Source organism: Microplitis demolitor, chromosome 7 (assembly GCF_026212275.2).
Source record: "Microplitis demolitor isolate Queensland-Clemson2020A chromosome 7, iyMicDemo2.1a, whole genome shotgun sequence".
Classification (NCBI taxonomy): domain Eukaryota; kingdom Metazoa; phylum Arthropoda; class Insecta; order Hymenoptera; family Braconidae; genus Microplitis; species Microplitis demolitor.
In genome coordinates this window covers 899,719-923,509 of record NC_068551.1, presented here as the reverse complement: position 1 = coordinate 923,509, position 23,791 = coordinate 899,719, and the positions used below count along the sequence as shown (strand labels likewise).

The window sequence follows — 23,791 nt, the reverse complement described above, 5'->3', positions numbered from 1 at the left end:
AAACGATGCGGTTTTTACATTGTTTTGCATTGGATTGCTCATTGTATGCTGTATGCTTCGTGCTATTTACTGTATACAGGAGTTAAAGTAGTAATTTAGTCTCTGTTACGTAAGAGTGGTCAGTAGCCATCCCCGAGTAGAGGAAACCAAAGCTGCACTGGGCTTACGGAGAAGGAAAAGAAACTTATTTATATGTAGAGTTGTGTGGATGTATATATATATACTTCTTTTGCCTTTTTTCTTGGTTGCTGACCATCAGCATGTGATTGTTGGTATTCTACTCGGTTTTCAGTTCTACCGAGAACATCCTCGAGTGCACCAGCTCATCGCTACGCTTCCACGCGTTTAGTTTCCTTTCTTTCGTAGCAAACCTTTTGTTTACTTATTTTTATAGTGGATCCTCAAAAGTTATATACTTATGTTATATATTTTACTTGGTACTGAATACTTTGGTTTTAAGTTTGAAACAAAAAGTTCGGTCTCTATTCATTTATAATTTTTTATGAAGAAAAAACTTGACTTTTGATAGGAACAAATTTAATTAAAGGATTATGTGAGTGGATTTAAATGTGAGCTTAATGGAATATAAATAAATTAATGCGAACGAATTTTAGTTGAATTAATAATCGAGTTTTAATGTTAAGTATTTCGGAGTGTGGAAAATGATAAATAAATATATGAGTTTTTTAATAAATTAATTTAAAAGTTTTCTCTTTTGATACGTATTTCTTAAGTAACGTAATATATAAACGGGAAATAAGGCTCTTTATTAAACTCTTAGGTTGAATGGTTCGATTCATACGAGTTGGCACGCGCATGCTCAATCCGCGAAAATATTATATTGCGGTAGTATTTATTATATATGTGAATTAATTTATTAATATTGTAAAATATTTATTAACTTTAAAATGTCTCTTGGCTTTTCGATGCGCCGAGGTCTCAAATATTGATATTTGATATAACTTGTATGTTTGCTATTGATCTTGATGTTGGTAAATTAAATAATAAGTTAATGTGATGACGTATTTTTCCAGTTTGAGAGAACTTACTCTCGATCGTAATGAAATCAAAGAGCTGCCGGTCGAAGTTGAGTTACTCAAGAAATTGACAAGTTTTTCAATAGCCGGAAATAAACTCACTGACCTGCCGTCCTTTTTGAAAATGAGAGCACTGACTCTGGTAAATATATATATTTATTATTATTATTATTATTATTATTCAACTCAATAAGTCTTATCTTAGTAAAAAAGTATTCATAAAAATGTTATTTTATTCGAAAGTAACACTTTTCAAATTTTACTCTCAAATTAATACAATATATGTTAAAAATACTGTCAACTATCATAAAATAATTCTTGAAAAATTTTTAACTTTTTCTACGCTCGACGTATGTTAAAATAACATATTAATAAGTTTTAACTTTTGTTCTACACAAAAATTTTTGACGAGTCCTTTTTTACTGTGAGAAATTAAAACGACATAATAAACTTAAAATACGGGGGTAGAAATAAACTATCGATTGAGTTTCGCTAAATTCGAAATACTTTTAGAAATTTTGTTGGAATTATATTTTCCACGAATTCTCAAGTCAAATTAATAATTAAAAATAATTTCTGAATGAATCCAAATTATACTGTTCAATTTGATCTTTCTAATAATTTACTCTGTAAAAAAACACAAAAGGTCAATAAAATTATATTATTGAATTCGCTTAATTATAATATCGATATTGTCTACAATCCATGTTATAATTTATTATAGAGGATACGCTGAGTAAATTTTCCAAGCTTGAGTCGAAATTGGAGTCAGAATATTAGAACTTGACTCAAGAAAAATAATCTAGATTTTTATTTTGAATTATATTATTGGCCCAGTTTTCACTAGGCTCACAAAAAATTGTCTTAAAGACTCATCAATTGTTCCCCTCCACGGAAATCTTTAGTAAAAGGCGAAAGATTTATGCGTGTACTGAAGGGAAACCAGAGTAATTTTAGTTTCCAAATAAATAGCTTATAATACCTCTGAGCCAAGTTTACATCCACGAACTATAAAATTCGATCTAGCCACCACACGGCACTGCCGCGTACTATGTCCAAGGTTCAACTCACTATCCCTTGCTTACACCTACAGCCTTGTCCCTCGTTGCGCGCGCACTACGCGGTTTCATTTAAACAATTGATTTTACTTGCGCTCTACGACCCATAGCTCAACTCTCAGCTTTGTCATACCAACGTCGCATAAAATAAATAAAACGATGTTGTTTTTCAGGATGTACTCACAAAAGGAGATCTCGCTAAATTTCGAGAGGAAAAAAATAATCAAAATTATCTTCATAAAGTCAATCTCAGAAATAACCAACTCAAGGGTAACATAATACTGGGAAATTATGGCGTGAGTAGTCAGCTGACTATTTATTTATCATTTGTATAAATAATTAAATATATTTTATTTACATTAAATAAATTTTTTTATCTAAATAGAACTTGACCCATTTGGATGTAAGTGAAAATAGCATTGAAAAATTAGATCTCAGCGCATTGCAAGAGCTACAAAGTGCAAGATGTGCTCGTAATTCACTAACAGAATTAACTGTATGTGGAAGAAATCTTGTTTCGCTTATCGCCGGGCACAACAGTAAATACATTACATTTTTTTTTTTTCTATTCTTGTTCATCTTGTAAAAATTTTTATTTATTTTTATTTACACAGAGCTCAAAAAACTTACTATCGAGCCAACTCCGACGAATCTGGAGCACCTGGACGTCTCATAGTGAGTTTAAATTTTGAATTAAAATTTTTTTAGTTTCCTTCTGCATTCACTTAAAGTCAATAAGAGGAAAAAACCGTAGATATATTAATGAGGTATTTTTTTAATTGTCATCGCAGCAATTGTCTGGATGCATTACCCGAGTGGATATCAGACTTACCTGTACTCCGAGCGCTGTTTGTGTCACACAATGATCTCACTGCCCTGCCCGACAGACTGCTATCTCAGCCCTCGAGACTGGAAGTACTTCATCTCCCGCACAATAGACTCCAAGCACTGCCGCCACCGAGAAAACCTCTCAATATTGTTCACCTCACGCTCCAAGGCAATGCATTGACAGCATTACCAACGACTTTCTTTCAAAACACTGAAAGGTCCGTACTTTTAGTCCCATAAATCACAATTAACCCAAATACCATTGATAAATTATTTATATATTTATTTTTTAACAGACTCAAGGTATTGAATTTATCCAATAACCGGCTCTCTGAGCTCACATTCGCCGATGATGTTACGAAAAATCGATCAAATGTTCATGCACTTGAGAAACTATATTTGACAGGAAACTGCCTCACAGACGCATCATTGGATGCTTTATCCAAGCTGACGGCTCTTCATGTTTTGCATCTGGCATATAATGTTCTGGATACACTTCCTGAAAGGTAAATGTCCCTAATTTACATAAAAACTTACTTAGGAAACTTTTAAAACAAACAAAATATCGAATTTCCGATGGCTTTAAAAAACAATATAGGGGGGGAGGAAGGCAAAACGGGATATTTATAATACATGTCTAAATTTAAATAGTCTTCTTTAAATGTATTAAAGAATTTCTAATTAGGGCGAATAATGAAAGGCAATTATTTTCCAGTTGCATTGCGTCATGGCCTGATTTGGAAGAGTTAGTATTGTCTGGTAACCGTCTTCAATATCTTCCAGACAATGTTGCTAATCTGCAGCATCTGCGAGTACTACGTGTTCACTCAAACAGACTTTTGACCTGCCCTACATTTAACAAAACAACTTCTCTCATGGTGAGTTAAAAACAATACACCAAAATTACAATCAATAAAAAGGGAAACCGGTTGATTAACAAATGAACTAAATTAAAAAATGAATCCAGGTGCTCGATTTGGCGCACAATCAACTGGACCGCGTAAACTTGGCGACGCTTGTGCCTCCCCAGTTGCAATTTCTTGATATTTCATGCAACTCGCGGTTGCACGTCGATCCAAGACAGTTCCAAGTTTACCGGTCGCAACGTCCGGTCTCGCTGATTGACGTTTCCGGACAAAATAGGCCAAGTCTACCGTCGCATCCTCTCCAGCAGGAAATAGTCAGTGCGGAAAAAGGCTCCGAGCATCCATGGAGGTTGGGATTTTCTGAAACAGCTGGTACACGTGAAAAGTAAGTTAGTTAACTAAAATCAATTGACCTTTTGCAATTCGAGCTGGCAAGTAAAACTTTTATTTATCTTTCAGACTTTACATCTCGCAAGTGAGGATACCATCATTTTGCAACATAGAAGGGCTCTTTGGAATATTTGACGGAGGTACCAACCAGGAAGCGCCGAGCACTTTGCAGGAAATGATACCGCGATTACTTCTTGAGGAGCGAACCATTAGGGAAACGTCTAAAGAGTATTTGAAGTACACGTTGCTGTCAGCGCACCGGGAGCTGAAGGAAAAGGGCCAGAAGTATGGAGTAGACGCTACTTTGGTCCACATTACCAAATTACCTGCTCCTGCAGGCTATCCCCGGAATGCCAGAAAGTATTGTCTCAAAGTGGCTTCATCCGGAGAGACAAAGGCAGTTCTATGTCGTGCGTCAGGTCCATTTGTTTTGGCACCTGCCAGAAAAACTCCTCCGACAAACCAATTGGGAAACGCGGCCATGTTTCCGATGGTTGTTCCCGATCCCACTACGGACGAAGTAATTTTGGAAGATGACGACGAGTTTGTACTGATTGCCAATCGTAAACTCTGGGAAGTATTTACGATGCAGGAAGCAGTGCGTGAAGTACGCGCAGAAGCCAATCCAGTGCTGGCGGCAAAACGGCTTCAGGATTTAGCCCAAGCTTACGGAGCTGAAGACAACTTGAGCATAATTGTCATACGACTGACACCTGGCTCAGGAGATCTCGACCAGCTGATGCGGGAATTGAGGCACGCGGTGACTAAAACTCGTAACCATCCAGAAAGTGGCTGCACGTGTCCCTGCTGCGTTCCACCTGCGCCTCACAAGTCTCCAGCTCCCTGCTGCTGTCATGGGAACGTGAATGAAAGCTTTTATTTAAACGGAGTGCTGAAAAATATTGTCAACAGGTCTAGTGGACCAGGACAATCGCGTCAAGGCTCCGGAAGATATTTTAAGAACACGCGGACCAACGAAAATGCAAGTCCGCCTTTTAGGGACGACCGCAGTTCACCCAGTGGTCAATCTGATCAAACGACCGACAGCACTTTCAAGTCCCGACAAAATTCAGGACGTGCATGGGTCGGCAGCACCGCAGCTCGCGCTGCGTCAAAAAATCGATCCCACGATTCCACTAGAAAAGACAACGCGGTCGCGGCAGCAGCTGCATTGAGCGAAGAACAATTCAGATGCTGGGAGTACATGCTCGAACAAAACACCCACATGTTGTTCGACAAGGAACTAGACACGCTGTCAAGATTGCCTCTGAGAAGAGGCCAATCACGGTCGACTCCCCAATTAGCCAACCTGCCTTTCCTCTCAAAGCGCTTCGGCAGTGCGAGATCTTTCAACCCTCCATTACCCAGACCAGCCATGATCAGATTCGGCAGCGGTCGACGTTTTCTCAACGGCGGCCCCAACGCCGCTTACTTCGGAAGCCTCCAAAGACTCATGCCATACAACTTGGAGTATGACTTCGCGGTAATCCAAGAACGCGGCGGACTGGATTCGCTCGAACAAGACGCCTCCAGAATGCAGCAGTACTGGGGAGTCGCCACCACCGAACTGTAAATTAAACTACAGGTTTTAAATTAAAAATAATCAAAATCTACTTCGATAGTTACGTGGAAATAATATTAATTGTGATTTATTAAATTTTAATTAAAACCATCACGAGCTTTTGATTAAATGAAATATTTTTTGTACAGTCTAAATATATATATATATATATTTTTTTTATTAAGATTTTTTAAATAAACTGTATTTTTTACTGTATATATTAAATATAAATATTTTCTAAAGAATCTATTTTTCGTTAATTAATTAATTATAAATTATAATTAATAGTCAATACTCTAATTTAATTATTGAAAAAAACATTTCTTATCTTGTTACGTTGTCGCATTAGACGATATCGTTGTCTTATAAAATTATGTAATTAGTCATCTAATCGCTATTTGTAAGTGAAAAATAAATACCAATAAAATTACAGTAATTTAAGTGGCATCAACAAATTTCTGCTTAAAGGTCTACAGTAAGTCGTAGTTTATATTTTTTTATTTTAGTTGTTATTGTTTATTATTCTAATAAGCAGCACAAATAGTAAAACGCATAATGATGTTTAAATGAATTATAATTACAACGTGTCTCCTGATACGATAACTCGTGCCAGTAATCGTACCACCAGTAGACTCTTGTGCGTTAAACGAGACACATGTGTAATGGACTGTCTCGAATATGTGCCATACTTTAGTTGACTTTTAGTTTAAAAAACAAATAGTGTGATTTTTTGCAAAAACCATGTTTAAGTGAAAATTCAATTTTTAAACTTTTTTTCAAAATTTGTATAAATTTATAACCAAGGTAAAATTTAAAATTTTAATTAAAGTTCATTGCAATTAAATAAAAAATTTTTTTTTCTATATATCGATCTAATAAATATTTTATGACAAGTTGACGGTCAAGGTTGAAGTTCAAAAGTTTCTATGACAAAAATGTTACTATTAAAAATGAATTATCGGACTTTGCGTATTGACAAATAGTTGATTTAAGTACTTCCGTTATTTAATCAGACCTTCGAAAAATCAGACATAAATTATCAGTAATAAAATTACATTATAATTTTTTATTTACCACGTATGTGACAATGACAATGAATATAGACATAATACAAGTAACGAGAGACAATACCACATTAATCTACTTTTTTTTTTTTTTATCAGTTTTAATAATTACTGCATTATTTCCTTACTCGATACAATAAACATTGATCACGTGCGCTACTGTTTGACTCATACGCGATTAGTCGAGGCCGTGGGTAGAAAATAAGGCTGAAAAAAAATGTCTAGTTTTTTAATATAAGTAAATTATCAATTTAATTATTTTTATCTAGAGCTTGTCTTGAGAATATTATTTATTTATTTACTACTTTACCACTGTACTGATAGTCGCTGCAGTATTTGAACTAAATTGCAGGCTGTGTTGAGTACAGAGACAATTTTATTTGCTGAACTTGTTCCAACTTAATATATATTTCAATGTCACATTCTATTTATATACAACATTTTGAAATCTCCTCGTGTTTTTTACTTTAAATTTTTCTATATAAATAAAAATAATTTATTTTAATTTTTACTATGGAAAAAACTTTTTTTTTGTACTACATTCAAAATGACGCACTTGGTAGCAATGACATTAAATATAATCAGTAATTTGTCAAGCAATTACTGACTATCGATACGAAAAAAAATATGTATGTATATATATATTGAAAAATAAAACATAAGATAAAATTCTAAGCCGCAGATTTGCATAACAAAAATTTTTAAATAATTTTCAGATAATTTGAGTCTACAAAGTTCATTTAAAAATACGCGCTTGTCATTAAATGATAAAAAAAAATGACATTACGTTCAAAGTCTTGAATTATTTATTATTTATAATTTATATATTTTATTTTAAAATCAAAATTATTTTGAAGAATTAAGCAGCGATTATAGAACTCAAATTATATAATTACTATAAATAAATATAATACTGATATATCACGTGACAGATAAAATGTAACAGTATACTCTTATACATATTTATTTATTTATTTTCTTTTTCATACGAAAAAAAATTGATAAATGATCGTCTGGTTGATTTTTAACTTGAAGAACAAAAATTTTGTTTAAAGTTTTTTTAATAATTTAAATTATGACGTTGGATTTAAATATGACATTAAACACGTGCGTTAAAAAGTGCACGTGCTGAAAACTGCATCATAATGGAATCAGCATATGCGCATGACCACTTAATATTTATTATTATTATCAGAAAATAATTTAATTATATATATATATATATATATATATATATATATATATATATATATATATATATATATGTGTGTGTGTTAATTATTAGTACTGTAAATATGTAATCAATATATTTTTGCGTAATGTCAATGTCTTGTTGATATAAAAAAATAAAAATTAAAACTATTTAATTTAAAAAATGATTTATGATATTTAAATTTATTTTAAAAATATATGACTCAAAAAATATTTCCGGGTTAACGTGACCTGTACTTATTTAATATCATGATCGTCAGCTCCCCTGACACGTTGTCGGTCGTAAAATTTTTTTAACAAGGATTTTCCTGTCCTGGTCATACCACCCACTAAATAATTATTTTATAAATATATATAACCTACAGTTATCATTACTGATCAATTGATTATTATAACTTGCAATAATTTATTTTGAATTGAAACAATTTTTTAAAACTAAGAAACAAAGAAAAATTTTACTATTCTTCTATATTTTGGTGAAAACAGTCTTGAACTTGTGATCGATTTGAAACTTTGGCAAACTAACAAATCTATTGTTTTATTTATTTAAAAAAAAAAATTCGATTAATTTATGAATTTTTCTTTGTCTACTTGACAAATCATTTAATTATTGATTAAAAGAAATGAAGTTGTCTACAAATACCGAGTGAGGAATAAAGAACAAAGGAATTTATTGTTATAAATACGAGTATTTAAGTATTTTATTATATATATATTTGTTATAGATTAATATAAATAAGTATACAAAGGAAAAAATAATTTTTTTATGACAGTGACTGAGGTCAACGAACTGACATTCTTTTTTTTTTCTAAATAAATTTAATACTTGAAGCAAAAAAAAAATTTTTTTTAATGTATGAGCAGATCGTAATAGATCTAGTGATCTTAAATTAGAGTTGACCAAATTTCGATAAATTAAAATTTTTTATTGCTGGGAAAAAATTCAGCTCAAAAAAAAATTTGAATAAAATTCTTGATCTAAGATCTATAAAATTAGGAGTAAGATCCTAATAGATCTATTGAATGCAGTAGATCTGAAATTTAAAAAAATCAGATCTTAGATTTGAATTCTTTGATTCCTGGAAATAGACCGGGACAAAAAAATTTGAATAAAATTCTAGATCAAAGATCTGCATTACTCTGAGTAGATCTCAATAGATCTATAGATCAGTAGATCTTTCTAGTAAAATTCAGATCTACGATCTCCATGAATGGAAATAACTTACCATAGATAAAAAATTTTTTTAAATTAAGTCTATTGTTTCTATTTATATTAAGATCTCATAAATTTTCCCCGGGAAAATTTAAAAAGTGACTTTTGTTTATAGTGACGTAGCATCCGAGCCGCAACGTTGCCATATTGATTATACTGGAACTAGCCGTCGTAGATGAGAACATTGTTGCCAGACAACGTTTACATACAACAAAATATTACAGTAGAGTTCTTGTAGGCTCGTACTTACACTTACATTACTCACAATCTCTGACTTATAACTCAGAATTCAGTTCGACAAAGTGATTTGTGTTAAACAGTCAATGTATTTATCAAGTGTAATTAAGTTCCGTTTGTAAAATAACTTATTTCAATAATTGCGAGCATGTCGAAGACTCTAGTGGAATTAAATTTTTCACGAGTTATGGAATTTGACCCCGAATTATTAGTAAAATAGCCAGATATTTTTTTTTTATTTATAAATAAATATATAAATTAAATAATAACTTGAATATTTGTTTAGTTTTAGTTTGAAAAAAAATATATAAAAAAGTTTTTCAGAACAAAGTGTCAGATATTTTTTCATTAGTGTTCTAGTACAAAACAAAATTACGGTAATTTCAAGATAATTTTTACTGAATTGCGACACTATTATAATTATTTTTACTGTAATAATTATCACTATTATTATTAAAATTAGAATTTAATCATTTTTGTAAAGAAATAATTAATTATTTTATTTACCGCGACAATGGAGTCGGAAATTTATGTCTGAGTTAAATTTACAAAATACTTGAAATTGGAGTAAAAAAAAATTTTTTGCAACAATTTAATTGCAATAACTTTCATCTTGTGAAATCGTTGTTATTATGGGTGAAATATATTTTAAATAAAAATTATTTACTATTATTAATATATATAAATATATTATTTAATATATTATTTACGATTTGTATTTAAAAGTCATTTTTTTGTCATTAACTTAGTAATTAATTTTTTTATTAAATTTTCAATCAAAATTTCCATTAGATAATTTTTTCATATTTATTTTTAATTAAATATCAAATCAATAAAATTTATTGACACAAGTAATGATTAAGAAAAAAAAAAAAAGTTTACTTACTTACATTTTTAAGATTGTGACGTAACAATTTTTATAAAATTTATCACTTAAAAATTTTAAAAAACATATGGCTGACTGAATAATACATATCGTAATACTTGCAACACAATTAACATATTAGTTATATAGAAAAATATTTAAATTTGATACTAATAAATTTTTTTTTTTTTAGAAAATAAATCTGATAAAAATTCAAACTCAAGTAAATCATCAACAGAGAGTTCAAGTTTTATAAATAATATACATTCCAATAAATATTTAGACATGAAGGGCAGTAACAGAGATTGGTTATTCCGTGTCGAGGTAATTATTCCTTTTATTTATTTAAAAAAATTTAATTACACTGTAAAATATCCAGAGTACGGATTTTTTAAAAATTCAAATTCACTCCGTATTTGGAGTTCCAGAGTTAAAAAAAAATCCACATGTTCATTTACTCCGAAAATTTTTACAGTGTAGAGTAACAAATACTGAGATTGAAGAAAATTAATTTATAAAAGAAATTAACATCAATTACAAATATTTCTTATTTTTTTTTATCAGGTACCGGGATTAGAAAAAAGTGATTTTGTATATGTAGTAGGAAATTTACCAGAATTAGGAGCTTGGAATCATAATCAAGCGATTCAACTTCATCAAGAAAATACCTCAAGTCCATCACACTCAACACCTTTTGAAAATGATGACGGATTTTTAAATGACAGCGCGTCTGATAATTTATTTTATAATAATCAGCAGTAAGCTATTTAATTAATTAGTTTGAATACACGGCCGGATGACCTCCTGGAGCTGAAGGAAAATTCCTTCAGCCTGCAGCTGATTCTAATTGGAATATTTTTTTTTTTTTTTTTTAGAAATGACAGAACTTTTTCATTGAAAATTTCCCTGCCAACGGATATAGATATTGAATTCCGATATTTTATTGCTGTTGTATGTCAACCTAATGGCACTAAAAATTCAGCAAAGACATTAATTATCCGTAAATGGGAGACACATATGACACCAAGAATTATTAAAAAAGCCAGTGGGTATTTAAAATAATAATAATAAATAAATTTGAAGTAACGGGAAACTGAATATTTGTTTTTTTAGCGCCTAGTAATTTTACCGAAGACATGACACCAGAGCCGGATAAATTTGGGTACAATAATGGGTACTATAAAGTAGAACGCGGATGGCTGACAGATGAAACAGTGATGCAGTTTAAATTATTTAACAACCCGATAAAAATATGGAAAAATCGGTTACAGAATAAAAAATTGTATATTAAGGTACAGTAAATTTTTTTTAAATCAATACCCGCAAGTTTCTTTAAAAAATGTTCAAAAAATTTATTGCCGCGAAATTCAAAATTTGATACAAGTCTGAACTTCTGTGGATCATTTTTGTCTTTTAAATTCACGAGTAAATTTTCCTCCGTAAAAAATTTTCGAGTGAAATTATTTATACTCTTGAATGTTTTCCAAAATGACCAACTCAAAGTTCAGAAATGTCTCAAATTTTGGAGCTCGCGGTTATGAATCTTTAGGACATTTTTTTCACGGGTAATTAAAGAGAGTTAATTTTAAAAATTTTTAAATATATATAGATGACGCCGGTTAATCTAGTCAGACACAGCTCATTGGAATTGCAACAATTCACTGGTGACTGTGTTGATGATAGTCTGTCAATGGATACTCAGGATATTGTTGACCAGCCGGCTTTTAGTATTACGGAAATAACTGTAAGTTTATTAATACTTTTGACCTTACGACAAATTTAGTTAATAAAAATAACTTGGGCATTTAATTTAAGTCGTAAAACAATTGCTCAGTTGGTGGTCGATTCCGCCTTGACTCTTCGTTCAGAAAATCATATTTTTGTTTTTATGTCAGTGCTTTCATAAAAATATAGTTTTTTTTTAATTTTAATTATCGATAATAATTAATGACATTAATTATCAATAAATGAAATTAATTATTAAAATCTATTGACTAAATTTATAAATTCATTTGATAAAAATACAAAATCAGTAATTTTTATTTTAAATTAATATTAATTAAAACAGGTAATGAATGATGAAGAGGCAACTTATAAAAATCAAGAGCAATTCGGTCGCGCTTATGAAGAAGACGAATTTCTTATTTTCAATGTCGCCGTCCGCTATCCAGAAACAATCGTAAGTATTAAAAATAATATAAAAAATTTATATATAATAAATTCAAGTAATAAAAGAATGATAAATTAATATTTTTAATTAATTTGTAAAATAAGTTTTCAGTAAATCCAGCAGTGCAGTGTCTTGAAGCTTCTATAATTAACTTTAGATTAAGCATATTAATTTTTTTTAAAGGATATAAATTATTAAAAAATGGTAAAAGATAATTGAACTTGTTCAGCAGCAGGATTATCGCCACTGAAGCAGAGGAGCTCGCTGGTCACTGGAGTTTATTTACTGAACAAACGAAAAAGGACTGGAACAATAAAACTCAACGGGTCTTTAAGAAATAATTAAAAGCATCTAACGCACAGATATGATCGTGATTTATATTTACAAAACCCATCCCCTCCCAAAATCAGGCTCTCATAAATCCGTCTCTCCCATAAATTAACACTCGTTATTTATTTTTATCTAATTGGCTTTACCCAATAAATTAAAATTTATCAGAGTCTGTTCTTTATATATTAAATATATGAATATATATAAATATATCACGTGTCATATTTATCTGTGTGCGTCTTAAATGGTGAGAGTCACAATTAAAAATTGAAATTCCATTATCGGCCTGTTATTTTCTAGCTCTCATTATATTTTATTTCATCTTCGACATCTCAATTTATTATTTATTTTTAAATAATTTCATTACAGGAATTTTAATCAATTAGGGGAGACAGGGGCACGACGGTCTCCCTGAGCTGCTAATTATTGTAAAGTCATTTTTTTCAAAATTTTTACTGGGGTCTGTCGTGCCCCGAGGATCCGTTCAGTCTCGGTCTCCCCTGATTATTATTAAAAATCCTTAATTAAAAAAAAAAAAATAATAATTAACATCAAAATTTATCAGTTGAGTAAAAATTTTTGTACATTAATAAATTATCTAAAGGAAATAAAATAAATAGGGATGATATTTAATAAAATAAATAAGCTATCAATAAATAAATTAACAGCTAAAAGAGTTAAAGTTATTAAGTCAAGGTGGATGAGCTAAGAAAACAGATAACAATCCAGATATCTAGAGGTTTATTTTAAAATAAATATTACTGTCAGATAATAATAATATGTAATTATTTATATTTATTTCAGGCTTATTTAGTTGACTACTATGTCTACGGCTCAAGAGTTTTTCCCGGGGACTCTCCGCCAGATCATATTGGGTTCAGTTATATTTTGCCGAGCACTTTGCAAGCTAGTGTTGGTATTCTGACCATTCCTATCACCAGCACAAAACATCGGCCTATTGGTACTAATTTATTATTTAATTATAATTAATATTTCATACGGCCAATATTTTCGCCGTAATACCAAAATTCATGACTAATTTTTATAGTGTACTTTTAATTCAAGATGTTAATGATTTATATTTTTTTTAGGGCAATTGACAGTTGAGTATGTCACTATAAAACCGATACCTGATTACCCCTGGGACATGAGTATTTCTTATGCAAAACACTGGGAAGAAAGATGGTCAGGCCTAGATGTGGGACATCGTGGTCTCGGGACATCATTTAAATGTGAAATGAAAAAGTAATTTTATTTTATTATCATTTATTTAAACTATTGACCTCTTTTTCTACTGACTTAGAATACTAATTCATTATTTTAATCATTAAAGCTGCGCAAATGTCCGTGAAAATACAATCGCTTCACTGAAAACGGCTTCGCACCATGGAGCAGACATGGTAGAGTTCGATGTCCAGTTGTCAAAAGACATGATTCCAGTAATTTATCACGATTTTCACGTCTCTATTTCAATGAAACGTAAAAAACAGATCGACGCAATGGACATGCTGGAGATTCCCGTGAAAGATCTGACTTTGGAGCAGCTGCATCTGCTCAAAGTAAATTTTATTTATTTAATTACTTATTTATCACTCATTGTCATGTTTAATTTTGTTTATTTTGTTTTTCACGGGCAAGCACTCTTGTGTTTTTATTTAAATAACTTAATCCCCAAATCTTGGTATCTTTTAAATTTTAACAGGATTTTTGTTATCCGGAGGACTCGATGGGTAAAGTGCTGTATTTCTTTGATAGAGATGACCCGGGTAACCAATTGGTGAGCGCATGCTTGCGATGCAACCAAAGACCAATCAAATTATTCATATACATTTTCAAAAAAACGGTTCACTTCACCCCAGCAAATATCAAATCTAAAAACATTTAATCATTATTTTTAAAAAATCCTCTCGATTCAATAAACTGTCACTTTATTGAAGGGCCAGAGGTTTTTTTCAAATTTTTAAAAATATTTTTAGACCAACATTTTAAAAAATTTGTATCAAATGCACGCACTTTTACTCAAAAATTATTTTTATTTCATTTATTCCTCGTCACATTTTTCAAATTTTTTATAAAAAAAATAAAAAATAAATTTTTGTTTGAACTTTTATTATCAAGAGCATTTCAATTCTTTGCTTTAAAAAAATTTCAAAATTAAAAAAAACAAAATTTTTGTGATTAACAAAAAAAATTCTAGATCATCAAAAAAAAAAAAAAAATCTAAGCATTAAAAAAAAATTATTATGGCATTTAGAAAAAATGCACGAAAATAAAAGCAAGGGCATGAAGCTTAAGAAAATGGTATCGATAAATTTATCTGGAAGACTCGATAAATATTTTTTTCTTTCTTATATTTTTTTAAAAAATATGATTAATGAATAAAAAAAAATTCCAGGTCTATCATTTAGCGGAGGGACGAGAAAAGAACCCGCGATTTTTCGATGAAGACCTCGAGGAACACCAGCCATTTCCAACTCTGCAGGCGGCTTTACAAGAGCTCGAGACTCACGTCGGCTGCAACGTCGAGATTAAATGGACCATGCAATTAAAAGTACATATTTAAATAAAGTCATTCAAATGCTGGATAATGAGATAATTATTTTATCGTCTGTTAATATTTTAGGACGGAACATTTGAGCTCAATCACCCATTCGACTTGAATACGTACCTCGACATCATACTGAAAGTCGTTCTAGAGTACGGAGGCGCCAGGAAAATTGTTTTCTCTTCATTCAACCCGGACATATGTTCGATGATCCGGCTCAAGCAAAACAAGTACCCGGTGGTCTTTCTGACCCAAGGAATCACCGTCAAGTACCCGACTTATCACGATCCCCGGTGCCAGACGATCCCCATGGCGATGAGACACGCTCTGGCCGCCGATATTCTGGGGATCAACGTCCACACCGAAGACATTCTGAGGGACCCGAGCCAAGTCAAGGCCGTCAAAGACCGCGGGCTCATTATTTTTTGCTGGGGAGACGACAATAATGATAAGGCTACGATTCAGCATCTTAAGAAACTAGGACTTCATGCTGTCATTTATGACAAGTATGGACACATTTTTAAAGCGAGAAATAGTTTTAAGTTTTGTAATTGAATTTAAAATTTTTTTACTCCAGAATGGATGAGTACAATCCGAAGGAAGTGAAGGAAAGTATTTTTTTGGTCGATGCCAGAGAAAACCAAAAAGATTTGCTGGCACTTGCTTGCAACCAAAATGGACAGCAGACTTCTGGCCAACTGAATAATGGGGAAAAGGTTAAATTCAAATTTTCAAAATAATTAAAAATTTATTTAGTAAATTAATAAGAAAATAATTTGAATTATAAATTAAATTTTTAAGGATTATTCATTGGGTGGAGAAAAAAGTTTTAAAATACCGGCTACCTCATTACCTCCATGCAACTCAAGGGACTTTTCCGTTCCCATGACCGAGGTGTCTAAAAATCCAGAGCCCGAGGACACGGAAATGGGCGACCTGGCCAAAGGTTTCAGCGAGTGCGCAAACAGTTTCGGGCACCAGATAAAGAGCTTCAAGACGCCCGACGTCATCACCGAGCGGCAGTCCGTCATTGAGCTGTCCGTCGACGACGACGCCAAAGACTGTCTCTGATGTTTCTCCTTCAGAATAAGATCTCTTGGTCCAAGCTCCTGGTTTCGGACAAAGTCGTCTCTGTTACATCGAACGCCGCGATAATTATTGATAATTATCTTTTTAAATTTTTAAAAAGTCTCATTAAATTAATTGCTTATTAATAATAAATAAATTTTAACGGCAACGCGACTTAGTAAAGAAAAATTTCGTATATAAATTAGTACAAACGTTTTTTATCGAAGGCTTGTTTTTATTTGCATGCTTGAGATTTTTACGGCAATCAATAAATAATTAATTAATAAAAATTGAAAATATATATTTTTTTAAATAAAAATCTCAAGTTGAATTTACAAAATTATCCACCAAAATTTAAAATTTGATTCATTTAATTTTCCTTGCCTTCATAGCTTCCAATTGAGTTATTTAATTACTTATAATTAATTATTATTAATAATTAAAAAAAAATTTATTACGGTTGAAAAACAAAATTTTTTTCTATTTGATAATTAATTAGATAAGTTAATTGGTTAAATTAGATTTTTGGAAAAATTTATAATAATAATAATAATAATAATAATAATAATTTTTATTCTAATGATAATAAATAATAAATAATTATTGTAATAGTTTATAGATACTGAAAATATATAAGTAGTATAAACAACAGTATCTGTAATTAAAAGTTATGATTGTATCAGTCGCGTTAAATTTAAGATAATTATGATAATAATAAAAAAATGATATTTAAATATAATTAATAATTGTAAAGTAAAAGAGAGTTTTTTAATTCTGATTTCTTATGAAGTAGACGAAAAAAAGGATTAAGATTTATAAATTATTATAAACAATACGTAATGCTATTTATAAATAAAGATTTCGATTGATACGAGAAAAAGAGTATGTGGTTATTGAATAAAAAAAATATACAGAAAAGTATCTATTTTAGTGTCTTATTATTTCAATATTTAAAATTTAATTTATTTATCCTTTAGAAGTTTCAAGTTTTCATAATTTTTATATATATACGGAGATAAAAAGTTTCGTCCTTGTAACAAAAGACAGGATAAGTAGCGATTTCGTTATACTGTAGAGACACTGAAACTAAGTTCTGGTATCATGAAAAAAAAAATAAAATGAACCGACAAAGGAAAAGATTAATAATTATAATTGATATTTTTCATTTTATTTTAGATACATATGTCGTAAATAGATTTTTAATCAGGAACTACACGACATATATATTAAGAATGAAAAATTTTAAAAATACTTAAATATATCACACATGTAAAATAAAACTTAAAAGAATTAAAAAAAAAACTCGATGAATTGGCAATAATTAATTTTAATAACAAAAATTTACAATATATTAATTTCATTTTACAGTAAACTAAAACTAAAACTCGTAGTTTATTTTTAATTGTACAATTATTTATCTATAAATATAAATAGCCATTATAAAATTGGAATGTGATGATGGATAGATTAAAAGCCGAGAATAAAACAATATAATAATCAATAAATAAAAATATATATTTATTATCAGCTAGGGGGAATGGCTTTCGCGGTCTGTCCAAACCCCAAATTCGGCCGGGTCCCAAACCAAGACATTTTCCATTCGAGTGTTTCCTGAAGAAGTCTTTCTTCCTCCGGTGAAAAGTGAAGTAATGTCGCGACGGCCCTCGTTAAGTGTAATGCCTTAAAAAAATTAGCAATTAATTTAGATTTATTGTTGGCAAATAAATATAAGTAAAAGTACTTACCTCATATTCTCTACTGGTTAAAAATTTAATCAGTACATGTTTGAGATATTTGAAATTAACATCGTCTTCTTGAGAATTTGAATGCTTGGCAGTGACTGTCTTTGATGAACTTGGAGTGAGAATAGCTGCCGAGTCAACATCATTGTCAAATGATGATGACGGAACTCGTAATTCTCGCTGAAGTGTTTTTTTCATGTCTGCTAACCTTTGCTGCAGTACTTTTATTGTCTGTTACAGAAATTTAAATATTATTTATTTACATACATACAAATAAATCACGTAACAAAATTTTCTTAGGACTGGAAAGAATTTCTTGGTGCCCAAAAAATTATTTTTTTCTGTATTTAAATTAAAATAAACCGGCGATAAATTTAAACTTTTAAATATTTATATCGACAATAAAAACTTACTTTGTTTTTATCATTCAATTGATCTTCCAATCCCGCCAAATTGACTTTTAAACTGTTCTCTTTTTCTTTACTGAGCTCGCGATCCAGCTCCATGGCCTCCAACTGCATGACTCTCGTCTTCATTTCCTCCGAATCTTTTATCGCGACCTCCTTCTGCGAGTTCGCCTGCCTGAGTGATTCCTCCAAAGACTCAATCCTAGTCTGCAGCTCAATGTTCTCAATTTCCTGCGTCCTCTGCTCCTGCTTTGCGATTTCAAAGTTCTGTGACATTTGGGCGTTTCTCAGCAGCGCTGAATCCTTTTCATTCTGTTCTTTCTCCAAGTTTACTCTCAGCGTCGCGCTGCTGGTTCTCTCTACCTCCAAATTTTCTCTCAGACGAGCCAACTGCGTGTGCAGCGTCGAGTTATTTTCCTTTTCCGCTTCGTACGTCAGTTTCAGTGACGTCAGTTCAGTTACCGATGCCGTCAATTTTTTTCCTGCTTCTTCTAGTTCAGTCCTCAGGCTCTCGATTTCTTCGGAAGATGATTTCTAATTAAAACATAAAAATTTCCCAATGATTAAAATATATTTTAATAATTAAACCCCTTAATTAAATAATCAAGATTATAACACGCGTGCAATTGTGTAATTAATTACAAAAAAAAAAACAATTAATTAAAATTTACCTGCAAATAATAATAATTGTGTTCATGTGCACTTTACACACGTGTTCAAAAAAATAAAGCTGTGGAAATAATTAATAGGACACTGGGACACCGAAAAAAGGACCAAGGATTTAAAATAAATACTAAAGCTAAAAATAATTAAAAAGTATAATTAATTGCTGATTTATTTAATAAATTTAAAAATATACATAATTAAAAATTACATAAAAATAACAACCAAGTAATTATAAAATAATTAATTAATTAATTAATTAATTATGTAAGTGAAATATAGTTGTGATGTTTTTAAATCTAAATAAATTTGTCCCACTTGTCATGTATTAATAAAATATATATTTTATTGTTTGTTTCCTGTAATGTTTTATTTATCGAGCTTAAAATCTTTCGCATGCCCGATTAGATAAGCAGTTAAGCAGTAAAACTTTCTTTTTTTTTTTTTTTTTTGAAGAAAAAAGTGCAAAGCATTAAGCATTACATGCGCTAGGTAATTATGCAGGCGTTTGGTGACATGTGACATTTTTTAAAATTTAAAAAAAATTTTTTTAATCTTTTGGAGTAAAACAGTCGGTAGATTTATAAAGTCGGTGTTTAGTTGATAAAAATCAATAATTGAGGGTGAGCAACTCGAATAATTCGTAACTTTTCAAATTATCCGCCAATTTTTGAACTATTTTTAAATTTGAGCTCCATGGAAAATTTTTTCATTTTCAAAATAAAAAAATTCTAGAATAACCTAAAATTATCCGAACAAGAGTACCTCGGGTGTTTTCGGTTTTTGACTCCCACTCTGGATATTCCATGTACTAGAAACTCCCACTTTCCTTACGCATGCGCAGTTTAGAAATAATAGGCAGTGGGGGATCCCCGAGGTTCATTCTCTCTCTGAGAGAAGTTCAGACAGAAATTTAATAAAACCACCAGCCTGCATAATTTAACCATTAATTAAAAAAAACTCAAGTCAATTAAATAAAGATTAAGAATTAAAATAAAATTTTGTTCAACGTAACAATTAATAATTAATTATATTTAATACATACGATAACTCAAATAAAATATAATAAAAATATGACGGTCGATAGCAGTAACTATTTTTACAGTCTTAAAAAAATACTAGCATCAGTAGACTCAGCGGTATAATTAATAATTAAATCAATCAATCAATCAATCGATTAATTGGACAGGTAATTAATCAAGTAAACAATTAATAAAACCAAAGGTTTAGCTAAAAAATAAAAAAAAAACAAACGCATGCATAGCCTTGAATAAATCAGACATCGCGGTAACTCACAATTTGTCGCTTAAACTCTTCGACCTCGTCATCAACGCTGGCCCGGAGTTCTTTAAGTTCCGTGGCCATCTCGTCGATGCTTTCAGCCATGCGTAATAATTTAGCGTCTTTAGTTGCCATGACAACATTGTTCACCTCAATTTCCTCCTCGAGTTGCTTGACCCGGTGCTTCAATTTATCGTTCTCCTCCTCGACACGTCGTCTCTCAAGACCCTCTTCCCCAGCCTGCCTGCTAAGTCGACCTACTTGGGTCTCGAGGTTTGATATCGTACTCGACCAACTGGTTTTAATATCCGACAAATGCAAATGCGTTTCCTCTAGTTTACGTTCTAGCAGGGTACGCTCGCGCATCAAATCGGCTATTCTGTCATCGACTGTCAACTGATCGTTTGACTCCAATGCCAATCGCTGTTCGAGTACTGATACTTTTGTCAATAGATGACGGACTTCTTCCTTAGTGTGCTCCAGATCACCGGTCAGTTGCGACTTTTCCCGCTGCGTGCTGTGACGGAGAGACTCCATTTTGTCCTGGAATTATTTCATTAACTAATTAATTAATTTAATGATCAATTAATTAGCCTAATATATCATTAATTTAATTATGTAATAGATAAAGCTCTTACCTAAGTACACATAAAGCAATTAGTGTTTTAATTAATTGTCTTAAGTTTGAAAATTAAAGCATAAAAAATAAAAACCAGAGATATGTTATCAGTTTAACCATTACATGCTGATTTGAATAATTAAATGATAATAGTATGCAAAGTTTAGACCCGTAGACTTATAGAATTATTTTAGTTATACAAACATTGTTTTTAAATATTTTATTTTTATAAATAAATAAAAGTAGCTAGCGGATAAGCTGTTGTGGTAAAAAAAAAACGTACCTCTAGCTTCAGCAGTAGCAGCAAATTAGCGGTAATTAACCGCGATTTTTAAATAATCTCGTATCTTCAGTGCATGTAATTTGTCTTCTTTTTCACATTTTTTATTTCTTTTATTTAATTATTTTGTTTATTTTCTGGTAATATTTATTTAGACAGATGATTATCTATCAGTTGGACGAGTACACGTGTAAAATGGGATGTGATACTGTGTAGTTTTAAAATAATAAATAAACAAAAGGGCGCATAAAAGTGCGTAAATAAATATGTAGGCAGTAAAGGACATAAAGCACAAATTATTATCACACGATAAATAATTAAGCGAGTGGGCAACTTTATTGCAAAGCCCCATTTTTTTTTTACGCTACTTAAATAAAATACATTAAGCAAATACTCATAAACTATTAATTATAATGATAGTAATAATAAAAATAATATTGTAATTAGTATTAAAAATAATTTAAGGGGAGGTTTCGTAGTCACAAAAAATATCTGATTTGTTGGTAATTTTATTTTCTATGAATAAAAAAAATCATAATTTATAAGCCGAGGTAACGTCAACTCAATTATCATCGACCGGACCAATTAACTTCCGAACCTCCCCTCAATAAAACTCACTCAGTTAAACAAAAAGTAACTCAGTTAAATAACAAAAACAAACTCAAAAAAAATGATAAATAAATAATTTACCTGTATGTCATTTAATTCTTGTTCGTAACGTCTCAGTCTCGTCAACTCCGTCTTGAGACTATCAATCTCCGCCAGCGCAGATTTCAAATTGTGTGATTTTTCTTCAACCTCTTGCTCCTTGGCCAGCAGCTACAACACCAGCAAATAAAAAAATATCTCACAAAATAATCACCAACTAATAATTCCATACCAAGTGTTTAATTTTAGCCATCTCTTGAGTCTGGAACCCCTCCAACTGCTCCGCGTCCTCTTGAAAGCTGTACAACTTTTTTTTATACTCTAAAAAAAAAACAATAATCCACAGATAGCATCTGGAAGTGACCAGTAAAACCAAGACACGTAATCACCGCAAGTGTTTACCTTCCGCGTCCCTGAGCGCGGCTTCCAACAGCAGCTTTGCGCTCTCCGCCTTAAGTCTCCCGTCATCCAGCTTCTGCTTGTCCTTCTCGAGCTTCTCCACGGCCTTCTTCCACTCCTTCTCTCTCTCAAACATCTTTATCTTCCACTCCTCGTCCTTCTTGTCAAGTTTCTTCTGGTACTCAAGCTCTTTTTTCGCCAGCCTCTTTCGCCACTCGTCCTCTCTGATCTCCAGTCTTTTGATGTCCTTAGCCGACAGCTCTGTTCCATCATTTAACTTAAACTCGAAACTGTTTTCACGTTTTAGATTTATTGCCGGTGATGACACCACGTTGCTGTCCTGAGATTCGTCCAACGACAATTGCGACCCGCTTACGCTGCTTGATGACCCGGTCTAAATAAATTTAATAAATAAATTAGCAAATAATTTGAATAAGTAATAAATAAAATATTATCTACCTGTGATACATGTCTTGAATTAATTCCCCTTACAGATCCAGCATGCCTGACAACAGCAGTAACATCATTGCCTATTTCTTTTCCTATTTTATTTTTCAAACTGGCAAACATTTTACCAGCTATCAATTATCCTTCAATTAATAATAACTATTATTATTATTATTTAATTTTTTGATGACAGATCCCACCTGTCAACGTCACACCGTAAGACACTTGTCACTAAAAATCCTCAAGCCGAAAAATAAATAAATAATCAGCATCGTCGAATAATTGTAATAACTCCCGAGCTCACATATGTCTTGTATTTTATTATTTACTTAGACTACGTGTTAATTGTCATCACACTCGAGCTAGAATTCATTATTACACATAAATATATATCACTGATCCAGACACTGACACTGGCAACTAGCACACGGCTGCCATTAAATGACGTAACGTTAAATTTTATTTTAAAATAAGCCCGCGAAAATAGGAGATTTTTTAAATTAATTTTTTAACTCAATATTTGTTATTAAATTAACACAAAAACATACAAATAGTGTCCACATTACCACGTAAACTAATTTATAAATCAATAAAGTTATGCAGCAGGTTATTATTATTGATAAAATAATAATTAAAAGTAATTTTAAGTACTCATACATTTCATTTCTTTTTAATTTTTATTTTTTATTTATTTCATTTCGTTGTTTTTATTTTTTTAAAATTAATTTATAATTTTATTGATAATTTAATTAATTTTTTATTTAATTATTTAAAGACTGGTAATAAAAAATGTCACTAGATAATTTTATGGTAAAAACTAAAAAAACTAGTGAGTGCGCGCGCGCCTCTGTCGGGAGCATT

General features: G+C 31.0%; 3 protein-coding genes and 1 non-coding gene across 8 annotated transcripts in view; 2 read left to right on the top strand and 2 right to left on the bottom strand.

Moving 5' to 3' along the window:
- LOC103575479 (PH domain leucine-rich repeat protein phosphatase 1) overlaps nt 1-5,874 on the top strand; it is a 49,811-nt gene extending 43,937 nt beyond the window's left edge. For both annotated transcript variants that reach the window (XM_053740724.1, XM_053740723.1), the window contains exons 8-16: nt 1,035-1,179; nt 2,269-2,391; nt 2,481-2,634; nt 2,710-2,770; nt 2,887-3,141; nt 3,220-3,429; nt 3,639-3,801; nt 3,891-4,174; nt 4,249-5,874. In XM_053740724.1, the coding sequence (XP_053596699.1) occupies nt 1,035-1,179; nt 2,269-2,391; nt 2,481-2,634; nt 2,710-2,770; nt 2,887-3,141; nt 3,220-3,429; nt 3,639-3,801; nt 3,891-4,174; nt 4,249-5,752 (2,899 nt within the window). In that variant the 3' untranslated portion in view covers nt 5,753-5,874. The remainder of the gene's footprint in view (nt 1-1,034; nt 1,180-2,268; nt 2,392-2,480; nt 2,635-2,709; nt 2,771-2,886; nt 3,142-3,219; nt 3,430-3,638; nt 3,802-3,890; nt 4,175-4,248) is intronic.
- LOC128668327 (U5 spliceosomal RNA) lies at nt 1,868-1,988 on the bottom strand. The gene has a single exon (XR_008404088.1). It is a non-coding gene; the product is annotated as a U5 spliceosomal RNA (small nuclear RNA).
- Nucleotides 5,875-6,306: 432 nt separating the features above from the next.
- Nucleotides 6,307-16,917, top strand: LOC103575478 (glycerophosphocholine phosphodiesterase GPCPD1). Of its 4 annotated transcripts, none has more exons than XM_053740386.1 (15): nt 6,307-6,544; nt 9,345-9,677; nt 10,525-10,655; nt 10,896-11,089; nt 11,207-11,376; nt 11,445-11,623; nt 11,941-12,075; nt 12,400-12,510; nt 13,636-13,792; nt 13,923-14,076; nt 14,165-14,390; nt 15,227-15,382; nt 15,455-15,882; nt 15,954-16,092; nt 16,178-16,916. In XM_053740386.1, exons 3-15 carry the CDS (start codon nt 10,617-10,619, stop codon nt 16,445-16,447), a joined length of 2,358 nt encoding a protein of 785 aa, XP_053596361.1. In that variant the 5' UTR covers nt 6,307-6,544; nt 9,345-9,677; nt 10,525-10,616; the 3' UTR covers nt 16,448-16,916. The 4 variants fall into 4 exon arrangements, with proteins under 4 accessions (XP_053596361.1, XP_053596360.1, XP_014298048.1 ...); XM_053740385.1 differs by having other exon boundaries at nt 9,345-9,843; XM_014442562.2 differs by lacking the exon at nt 9,345-9,677.
- Nucleotides 16,918-17,751: 834 nt separating this feature from the next.
- On the bottom strand, nt 17,752-23,499 carry LOC103575477 (golgin subfamily A member 1). Its single transcript, XM_008555278.3, has 8 exons — nt 22,943-23,499; nt 22,487-22,877; nt 22,317-22,405; nt 22,127-22,255; nt 20,553-21,080; nt 18,600-19,127; nt 18,190-18,417; nt 17,752-18,124 (listed from the first exon to the last, which is right to left on the bottom strand). The coding sequence occupies exons 1-8, from the start codon at nt 23,051-23,053 to the stop codon at nt 17,969-17,971; spliced, it is 2,160 nt and encodes a 719-aa protein (XP_008553500.1). The 5' UTR covers nt 23,054-23,499; the 3' UTR covers nt 17,752-17,968.
- Nucleotides 23,500-23,791: the final 292 nt, after the last annotated feature.

What these genes read in the sequence shown, in the direction of transcription:
- LOC103575478 (XM_008555280.3), top strand. An exon ending in TTAGTATTACGGAAATAACT is followed by an intron (nt 12,076 to 12,399) that starts GTAAGTTTATTA and finishes TAATTAAAACAG; the next exon opens with GTAATGAATGATGAAGAGGC. An exon ending in TCCGCTATCCAGAAACAATC is followed by an intron (nt 12,511 to 13,635) that starts GTAAGTATTAAA and finishes TATTTATTTCAG; the next exon opens with GCTTATTTAGTTGACTACTA.
- LOC103575477 (XM_008555278.3), bottom strand. Translation starts at nt 23,053, where the DNA reads ATGTTTGCCAGTTTGAAAAATAAAATAGGAAAAGAAATAGGCAATGAT. An exon ending in ATTCAAGACATGTATCACAG is followed by an intron (nt 22,878 to 22,942) that starts GTAGATAATATT and finishes AAATTTATTTAG; the next exon opens with ACCGGGTCATCAAGCAGCGT. An exon ending in AAGAGTTTAAGCGACAAATT is followed by an intron (nt 19,128 to 20,552) that starts GTGAGTTACCGC and finishes TGTTTTAATTAG; the next exon opens with AAATCATCTTCCGAAGAAAT.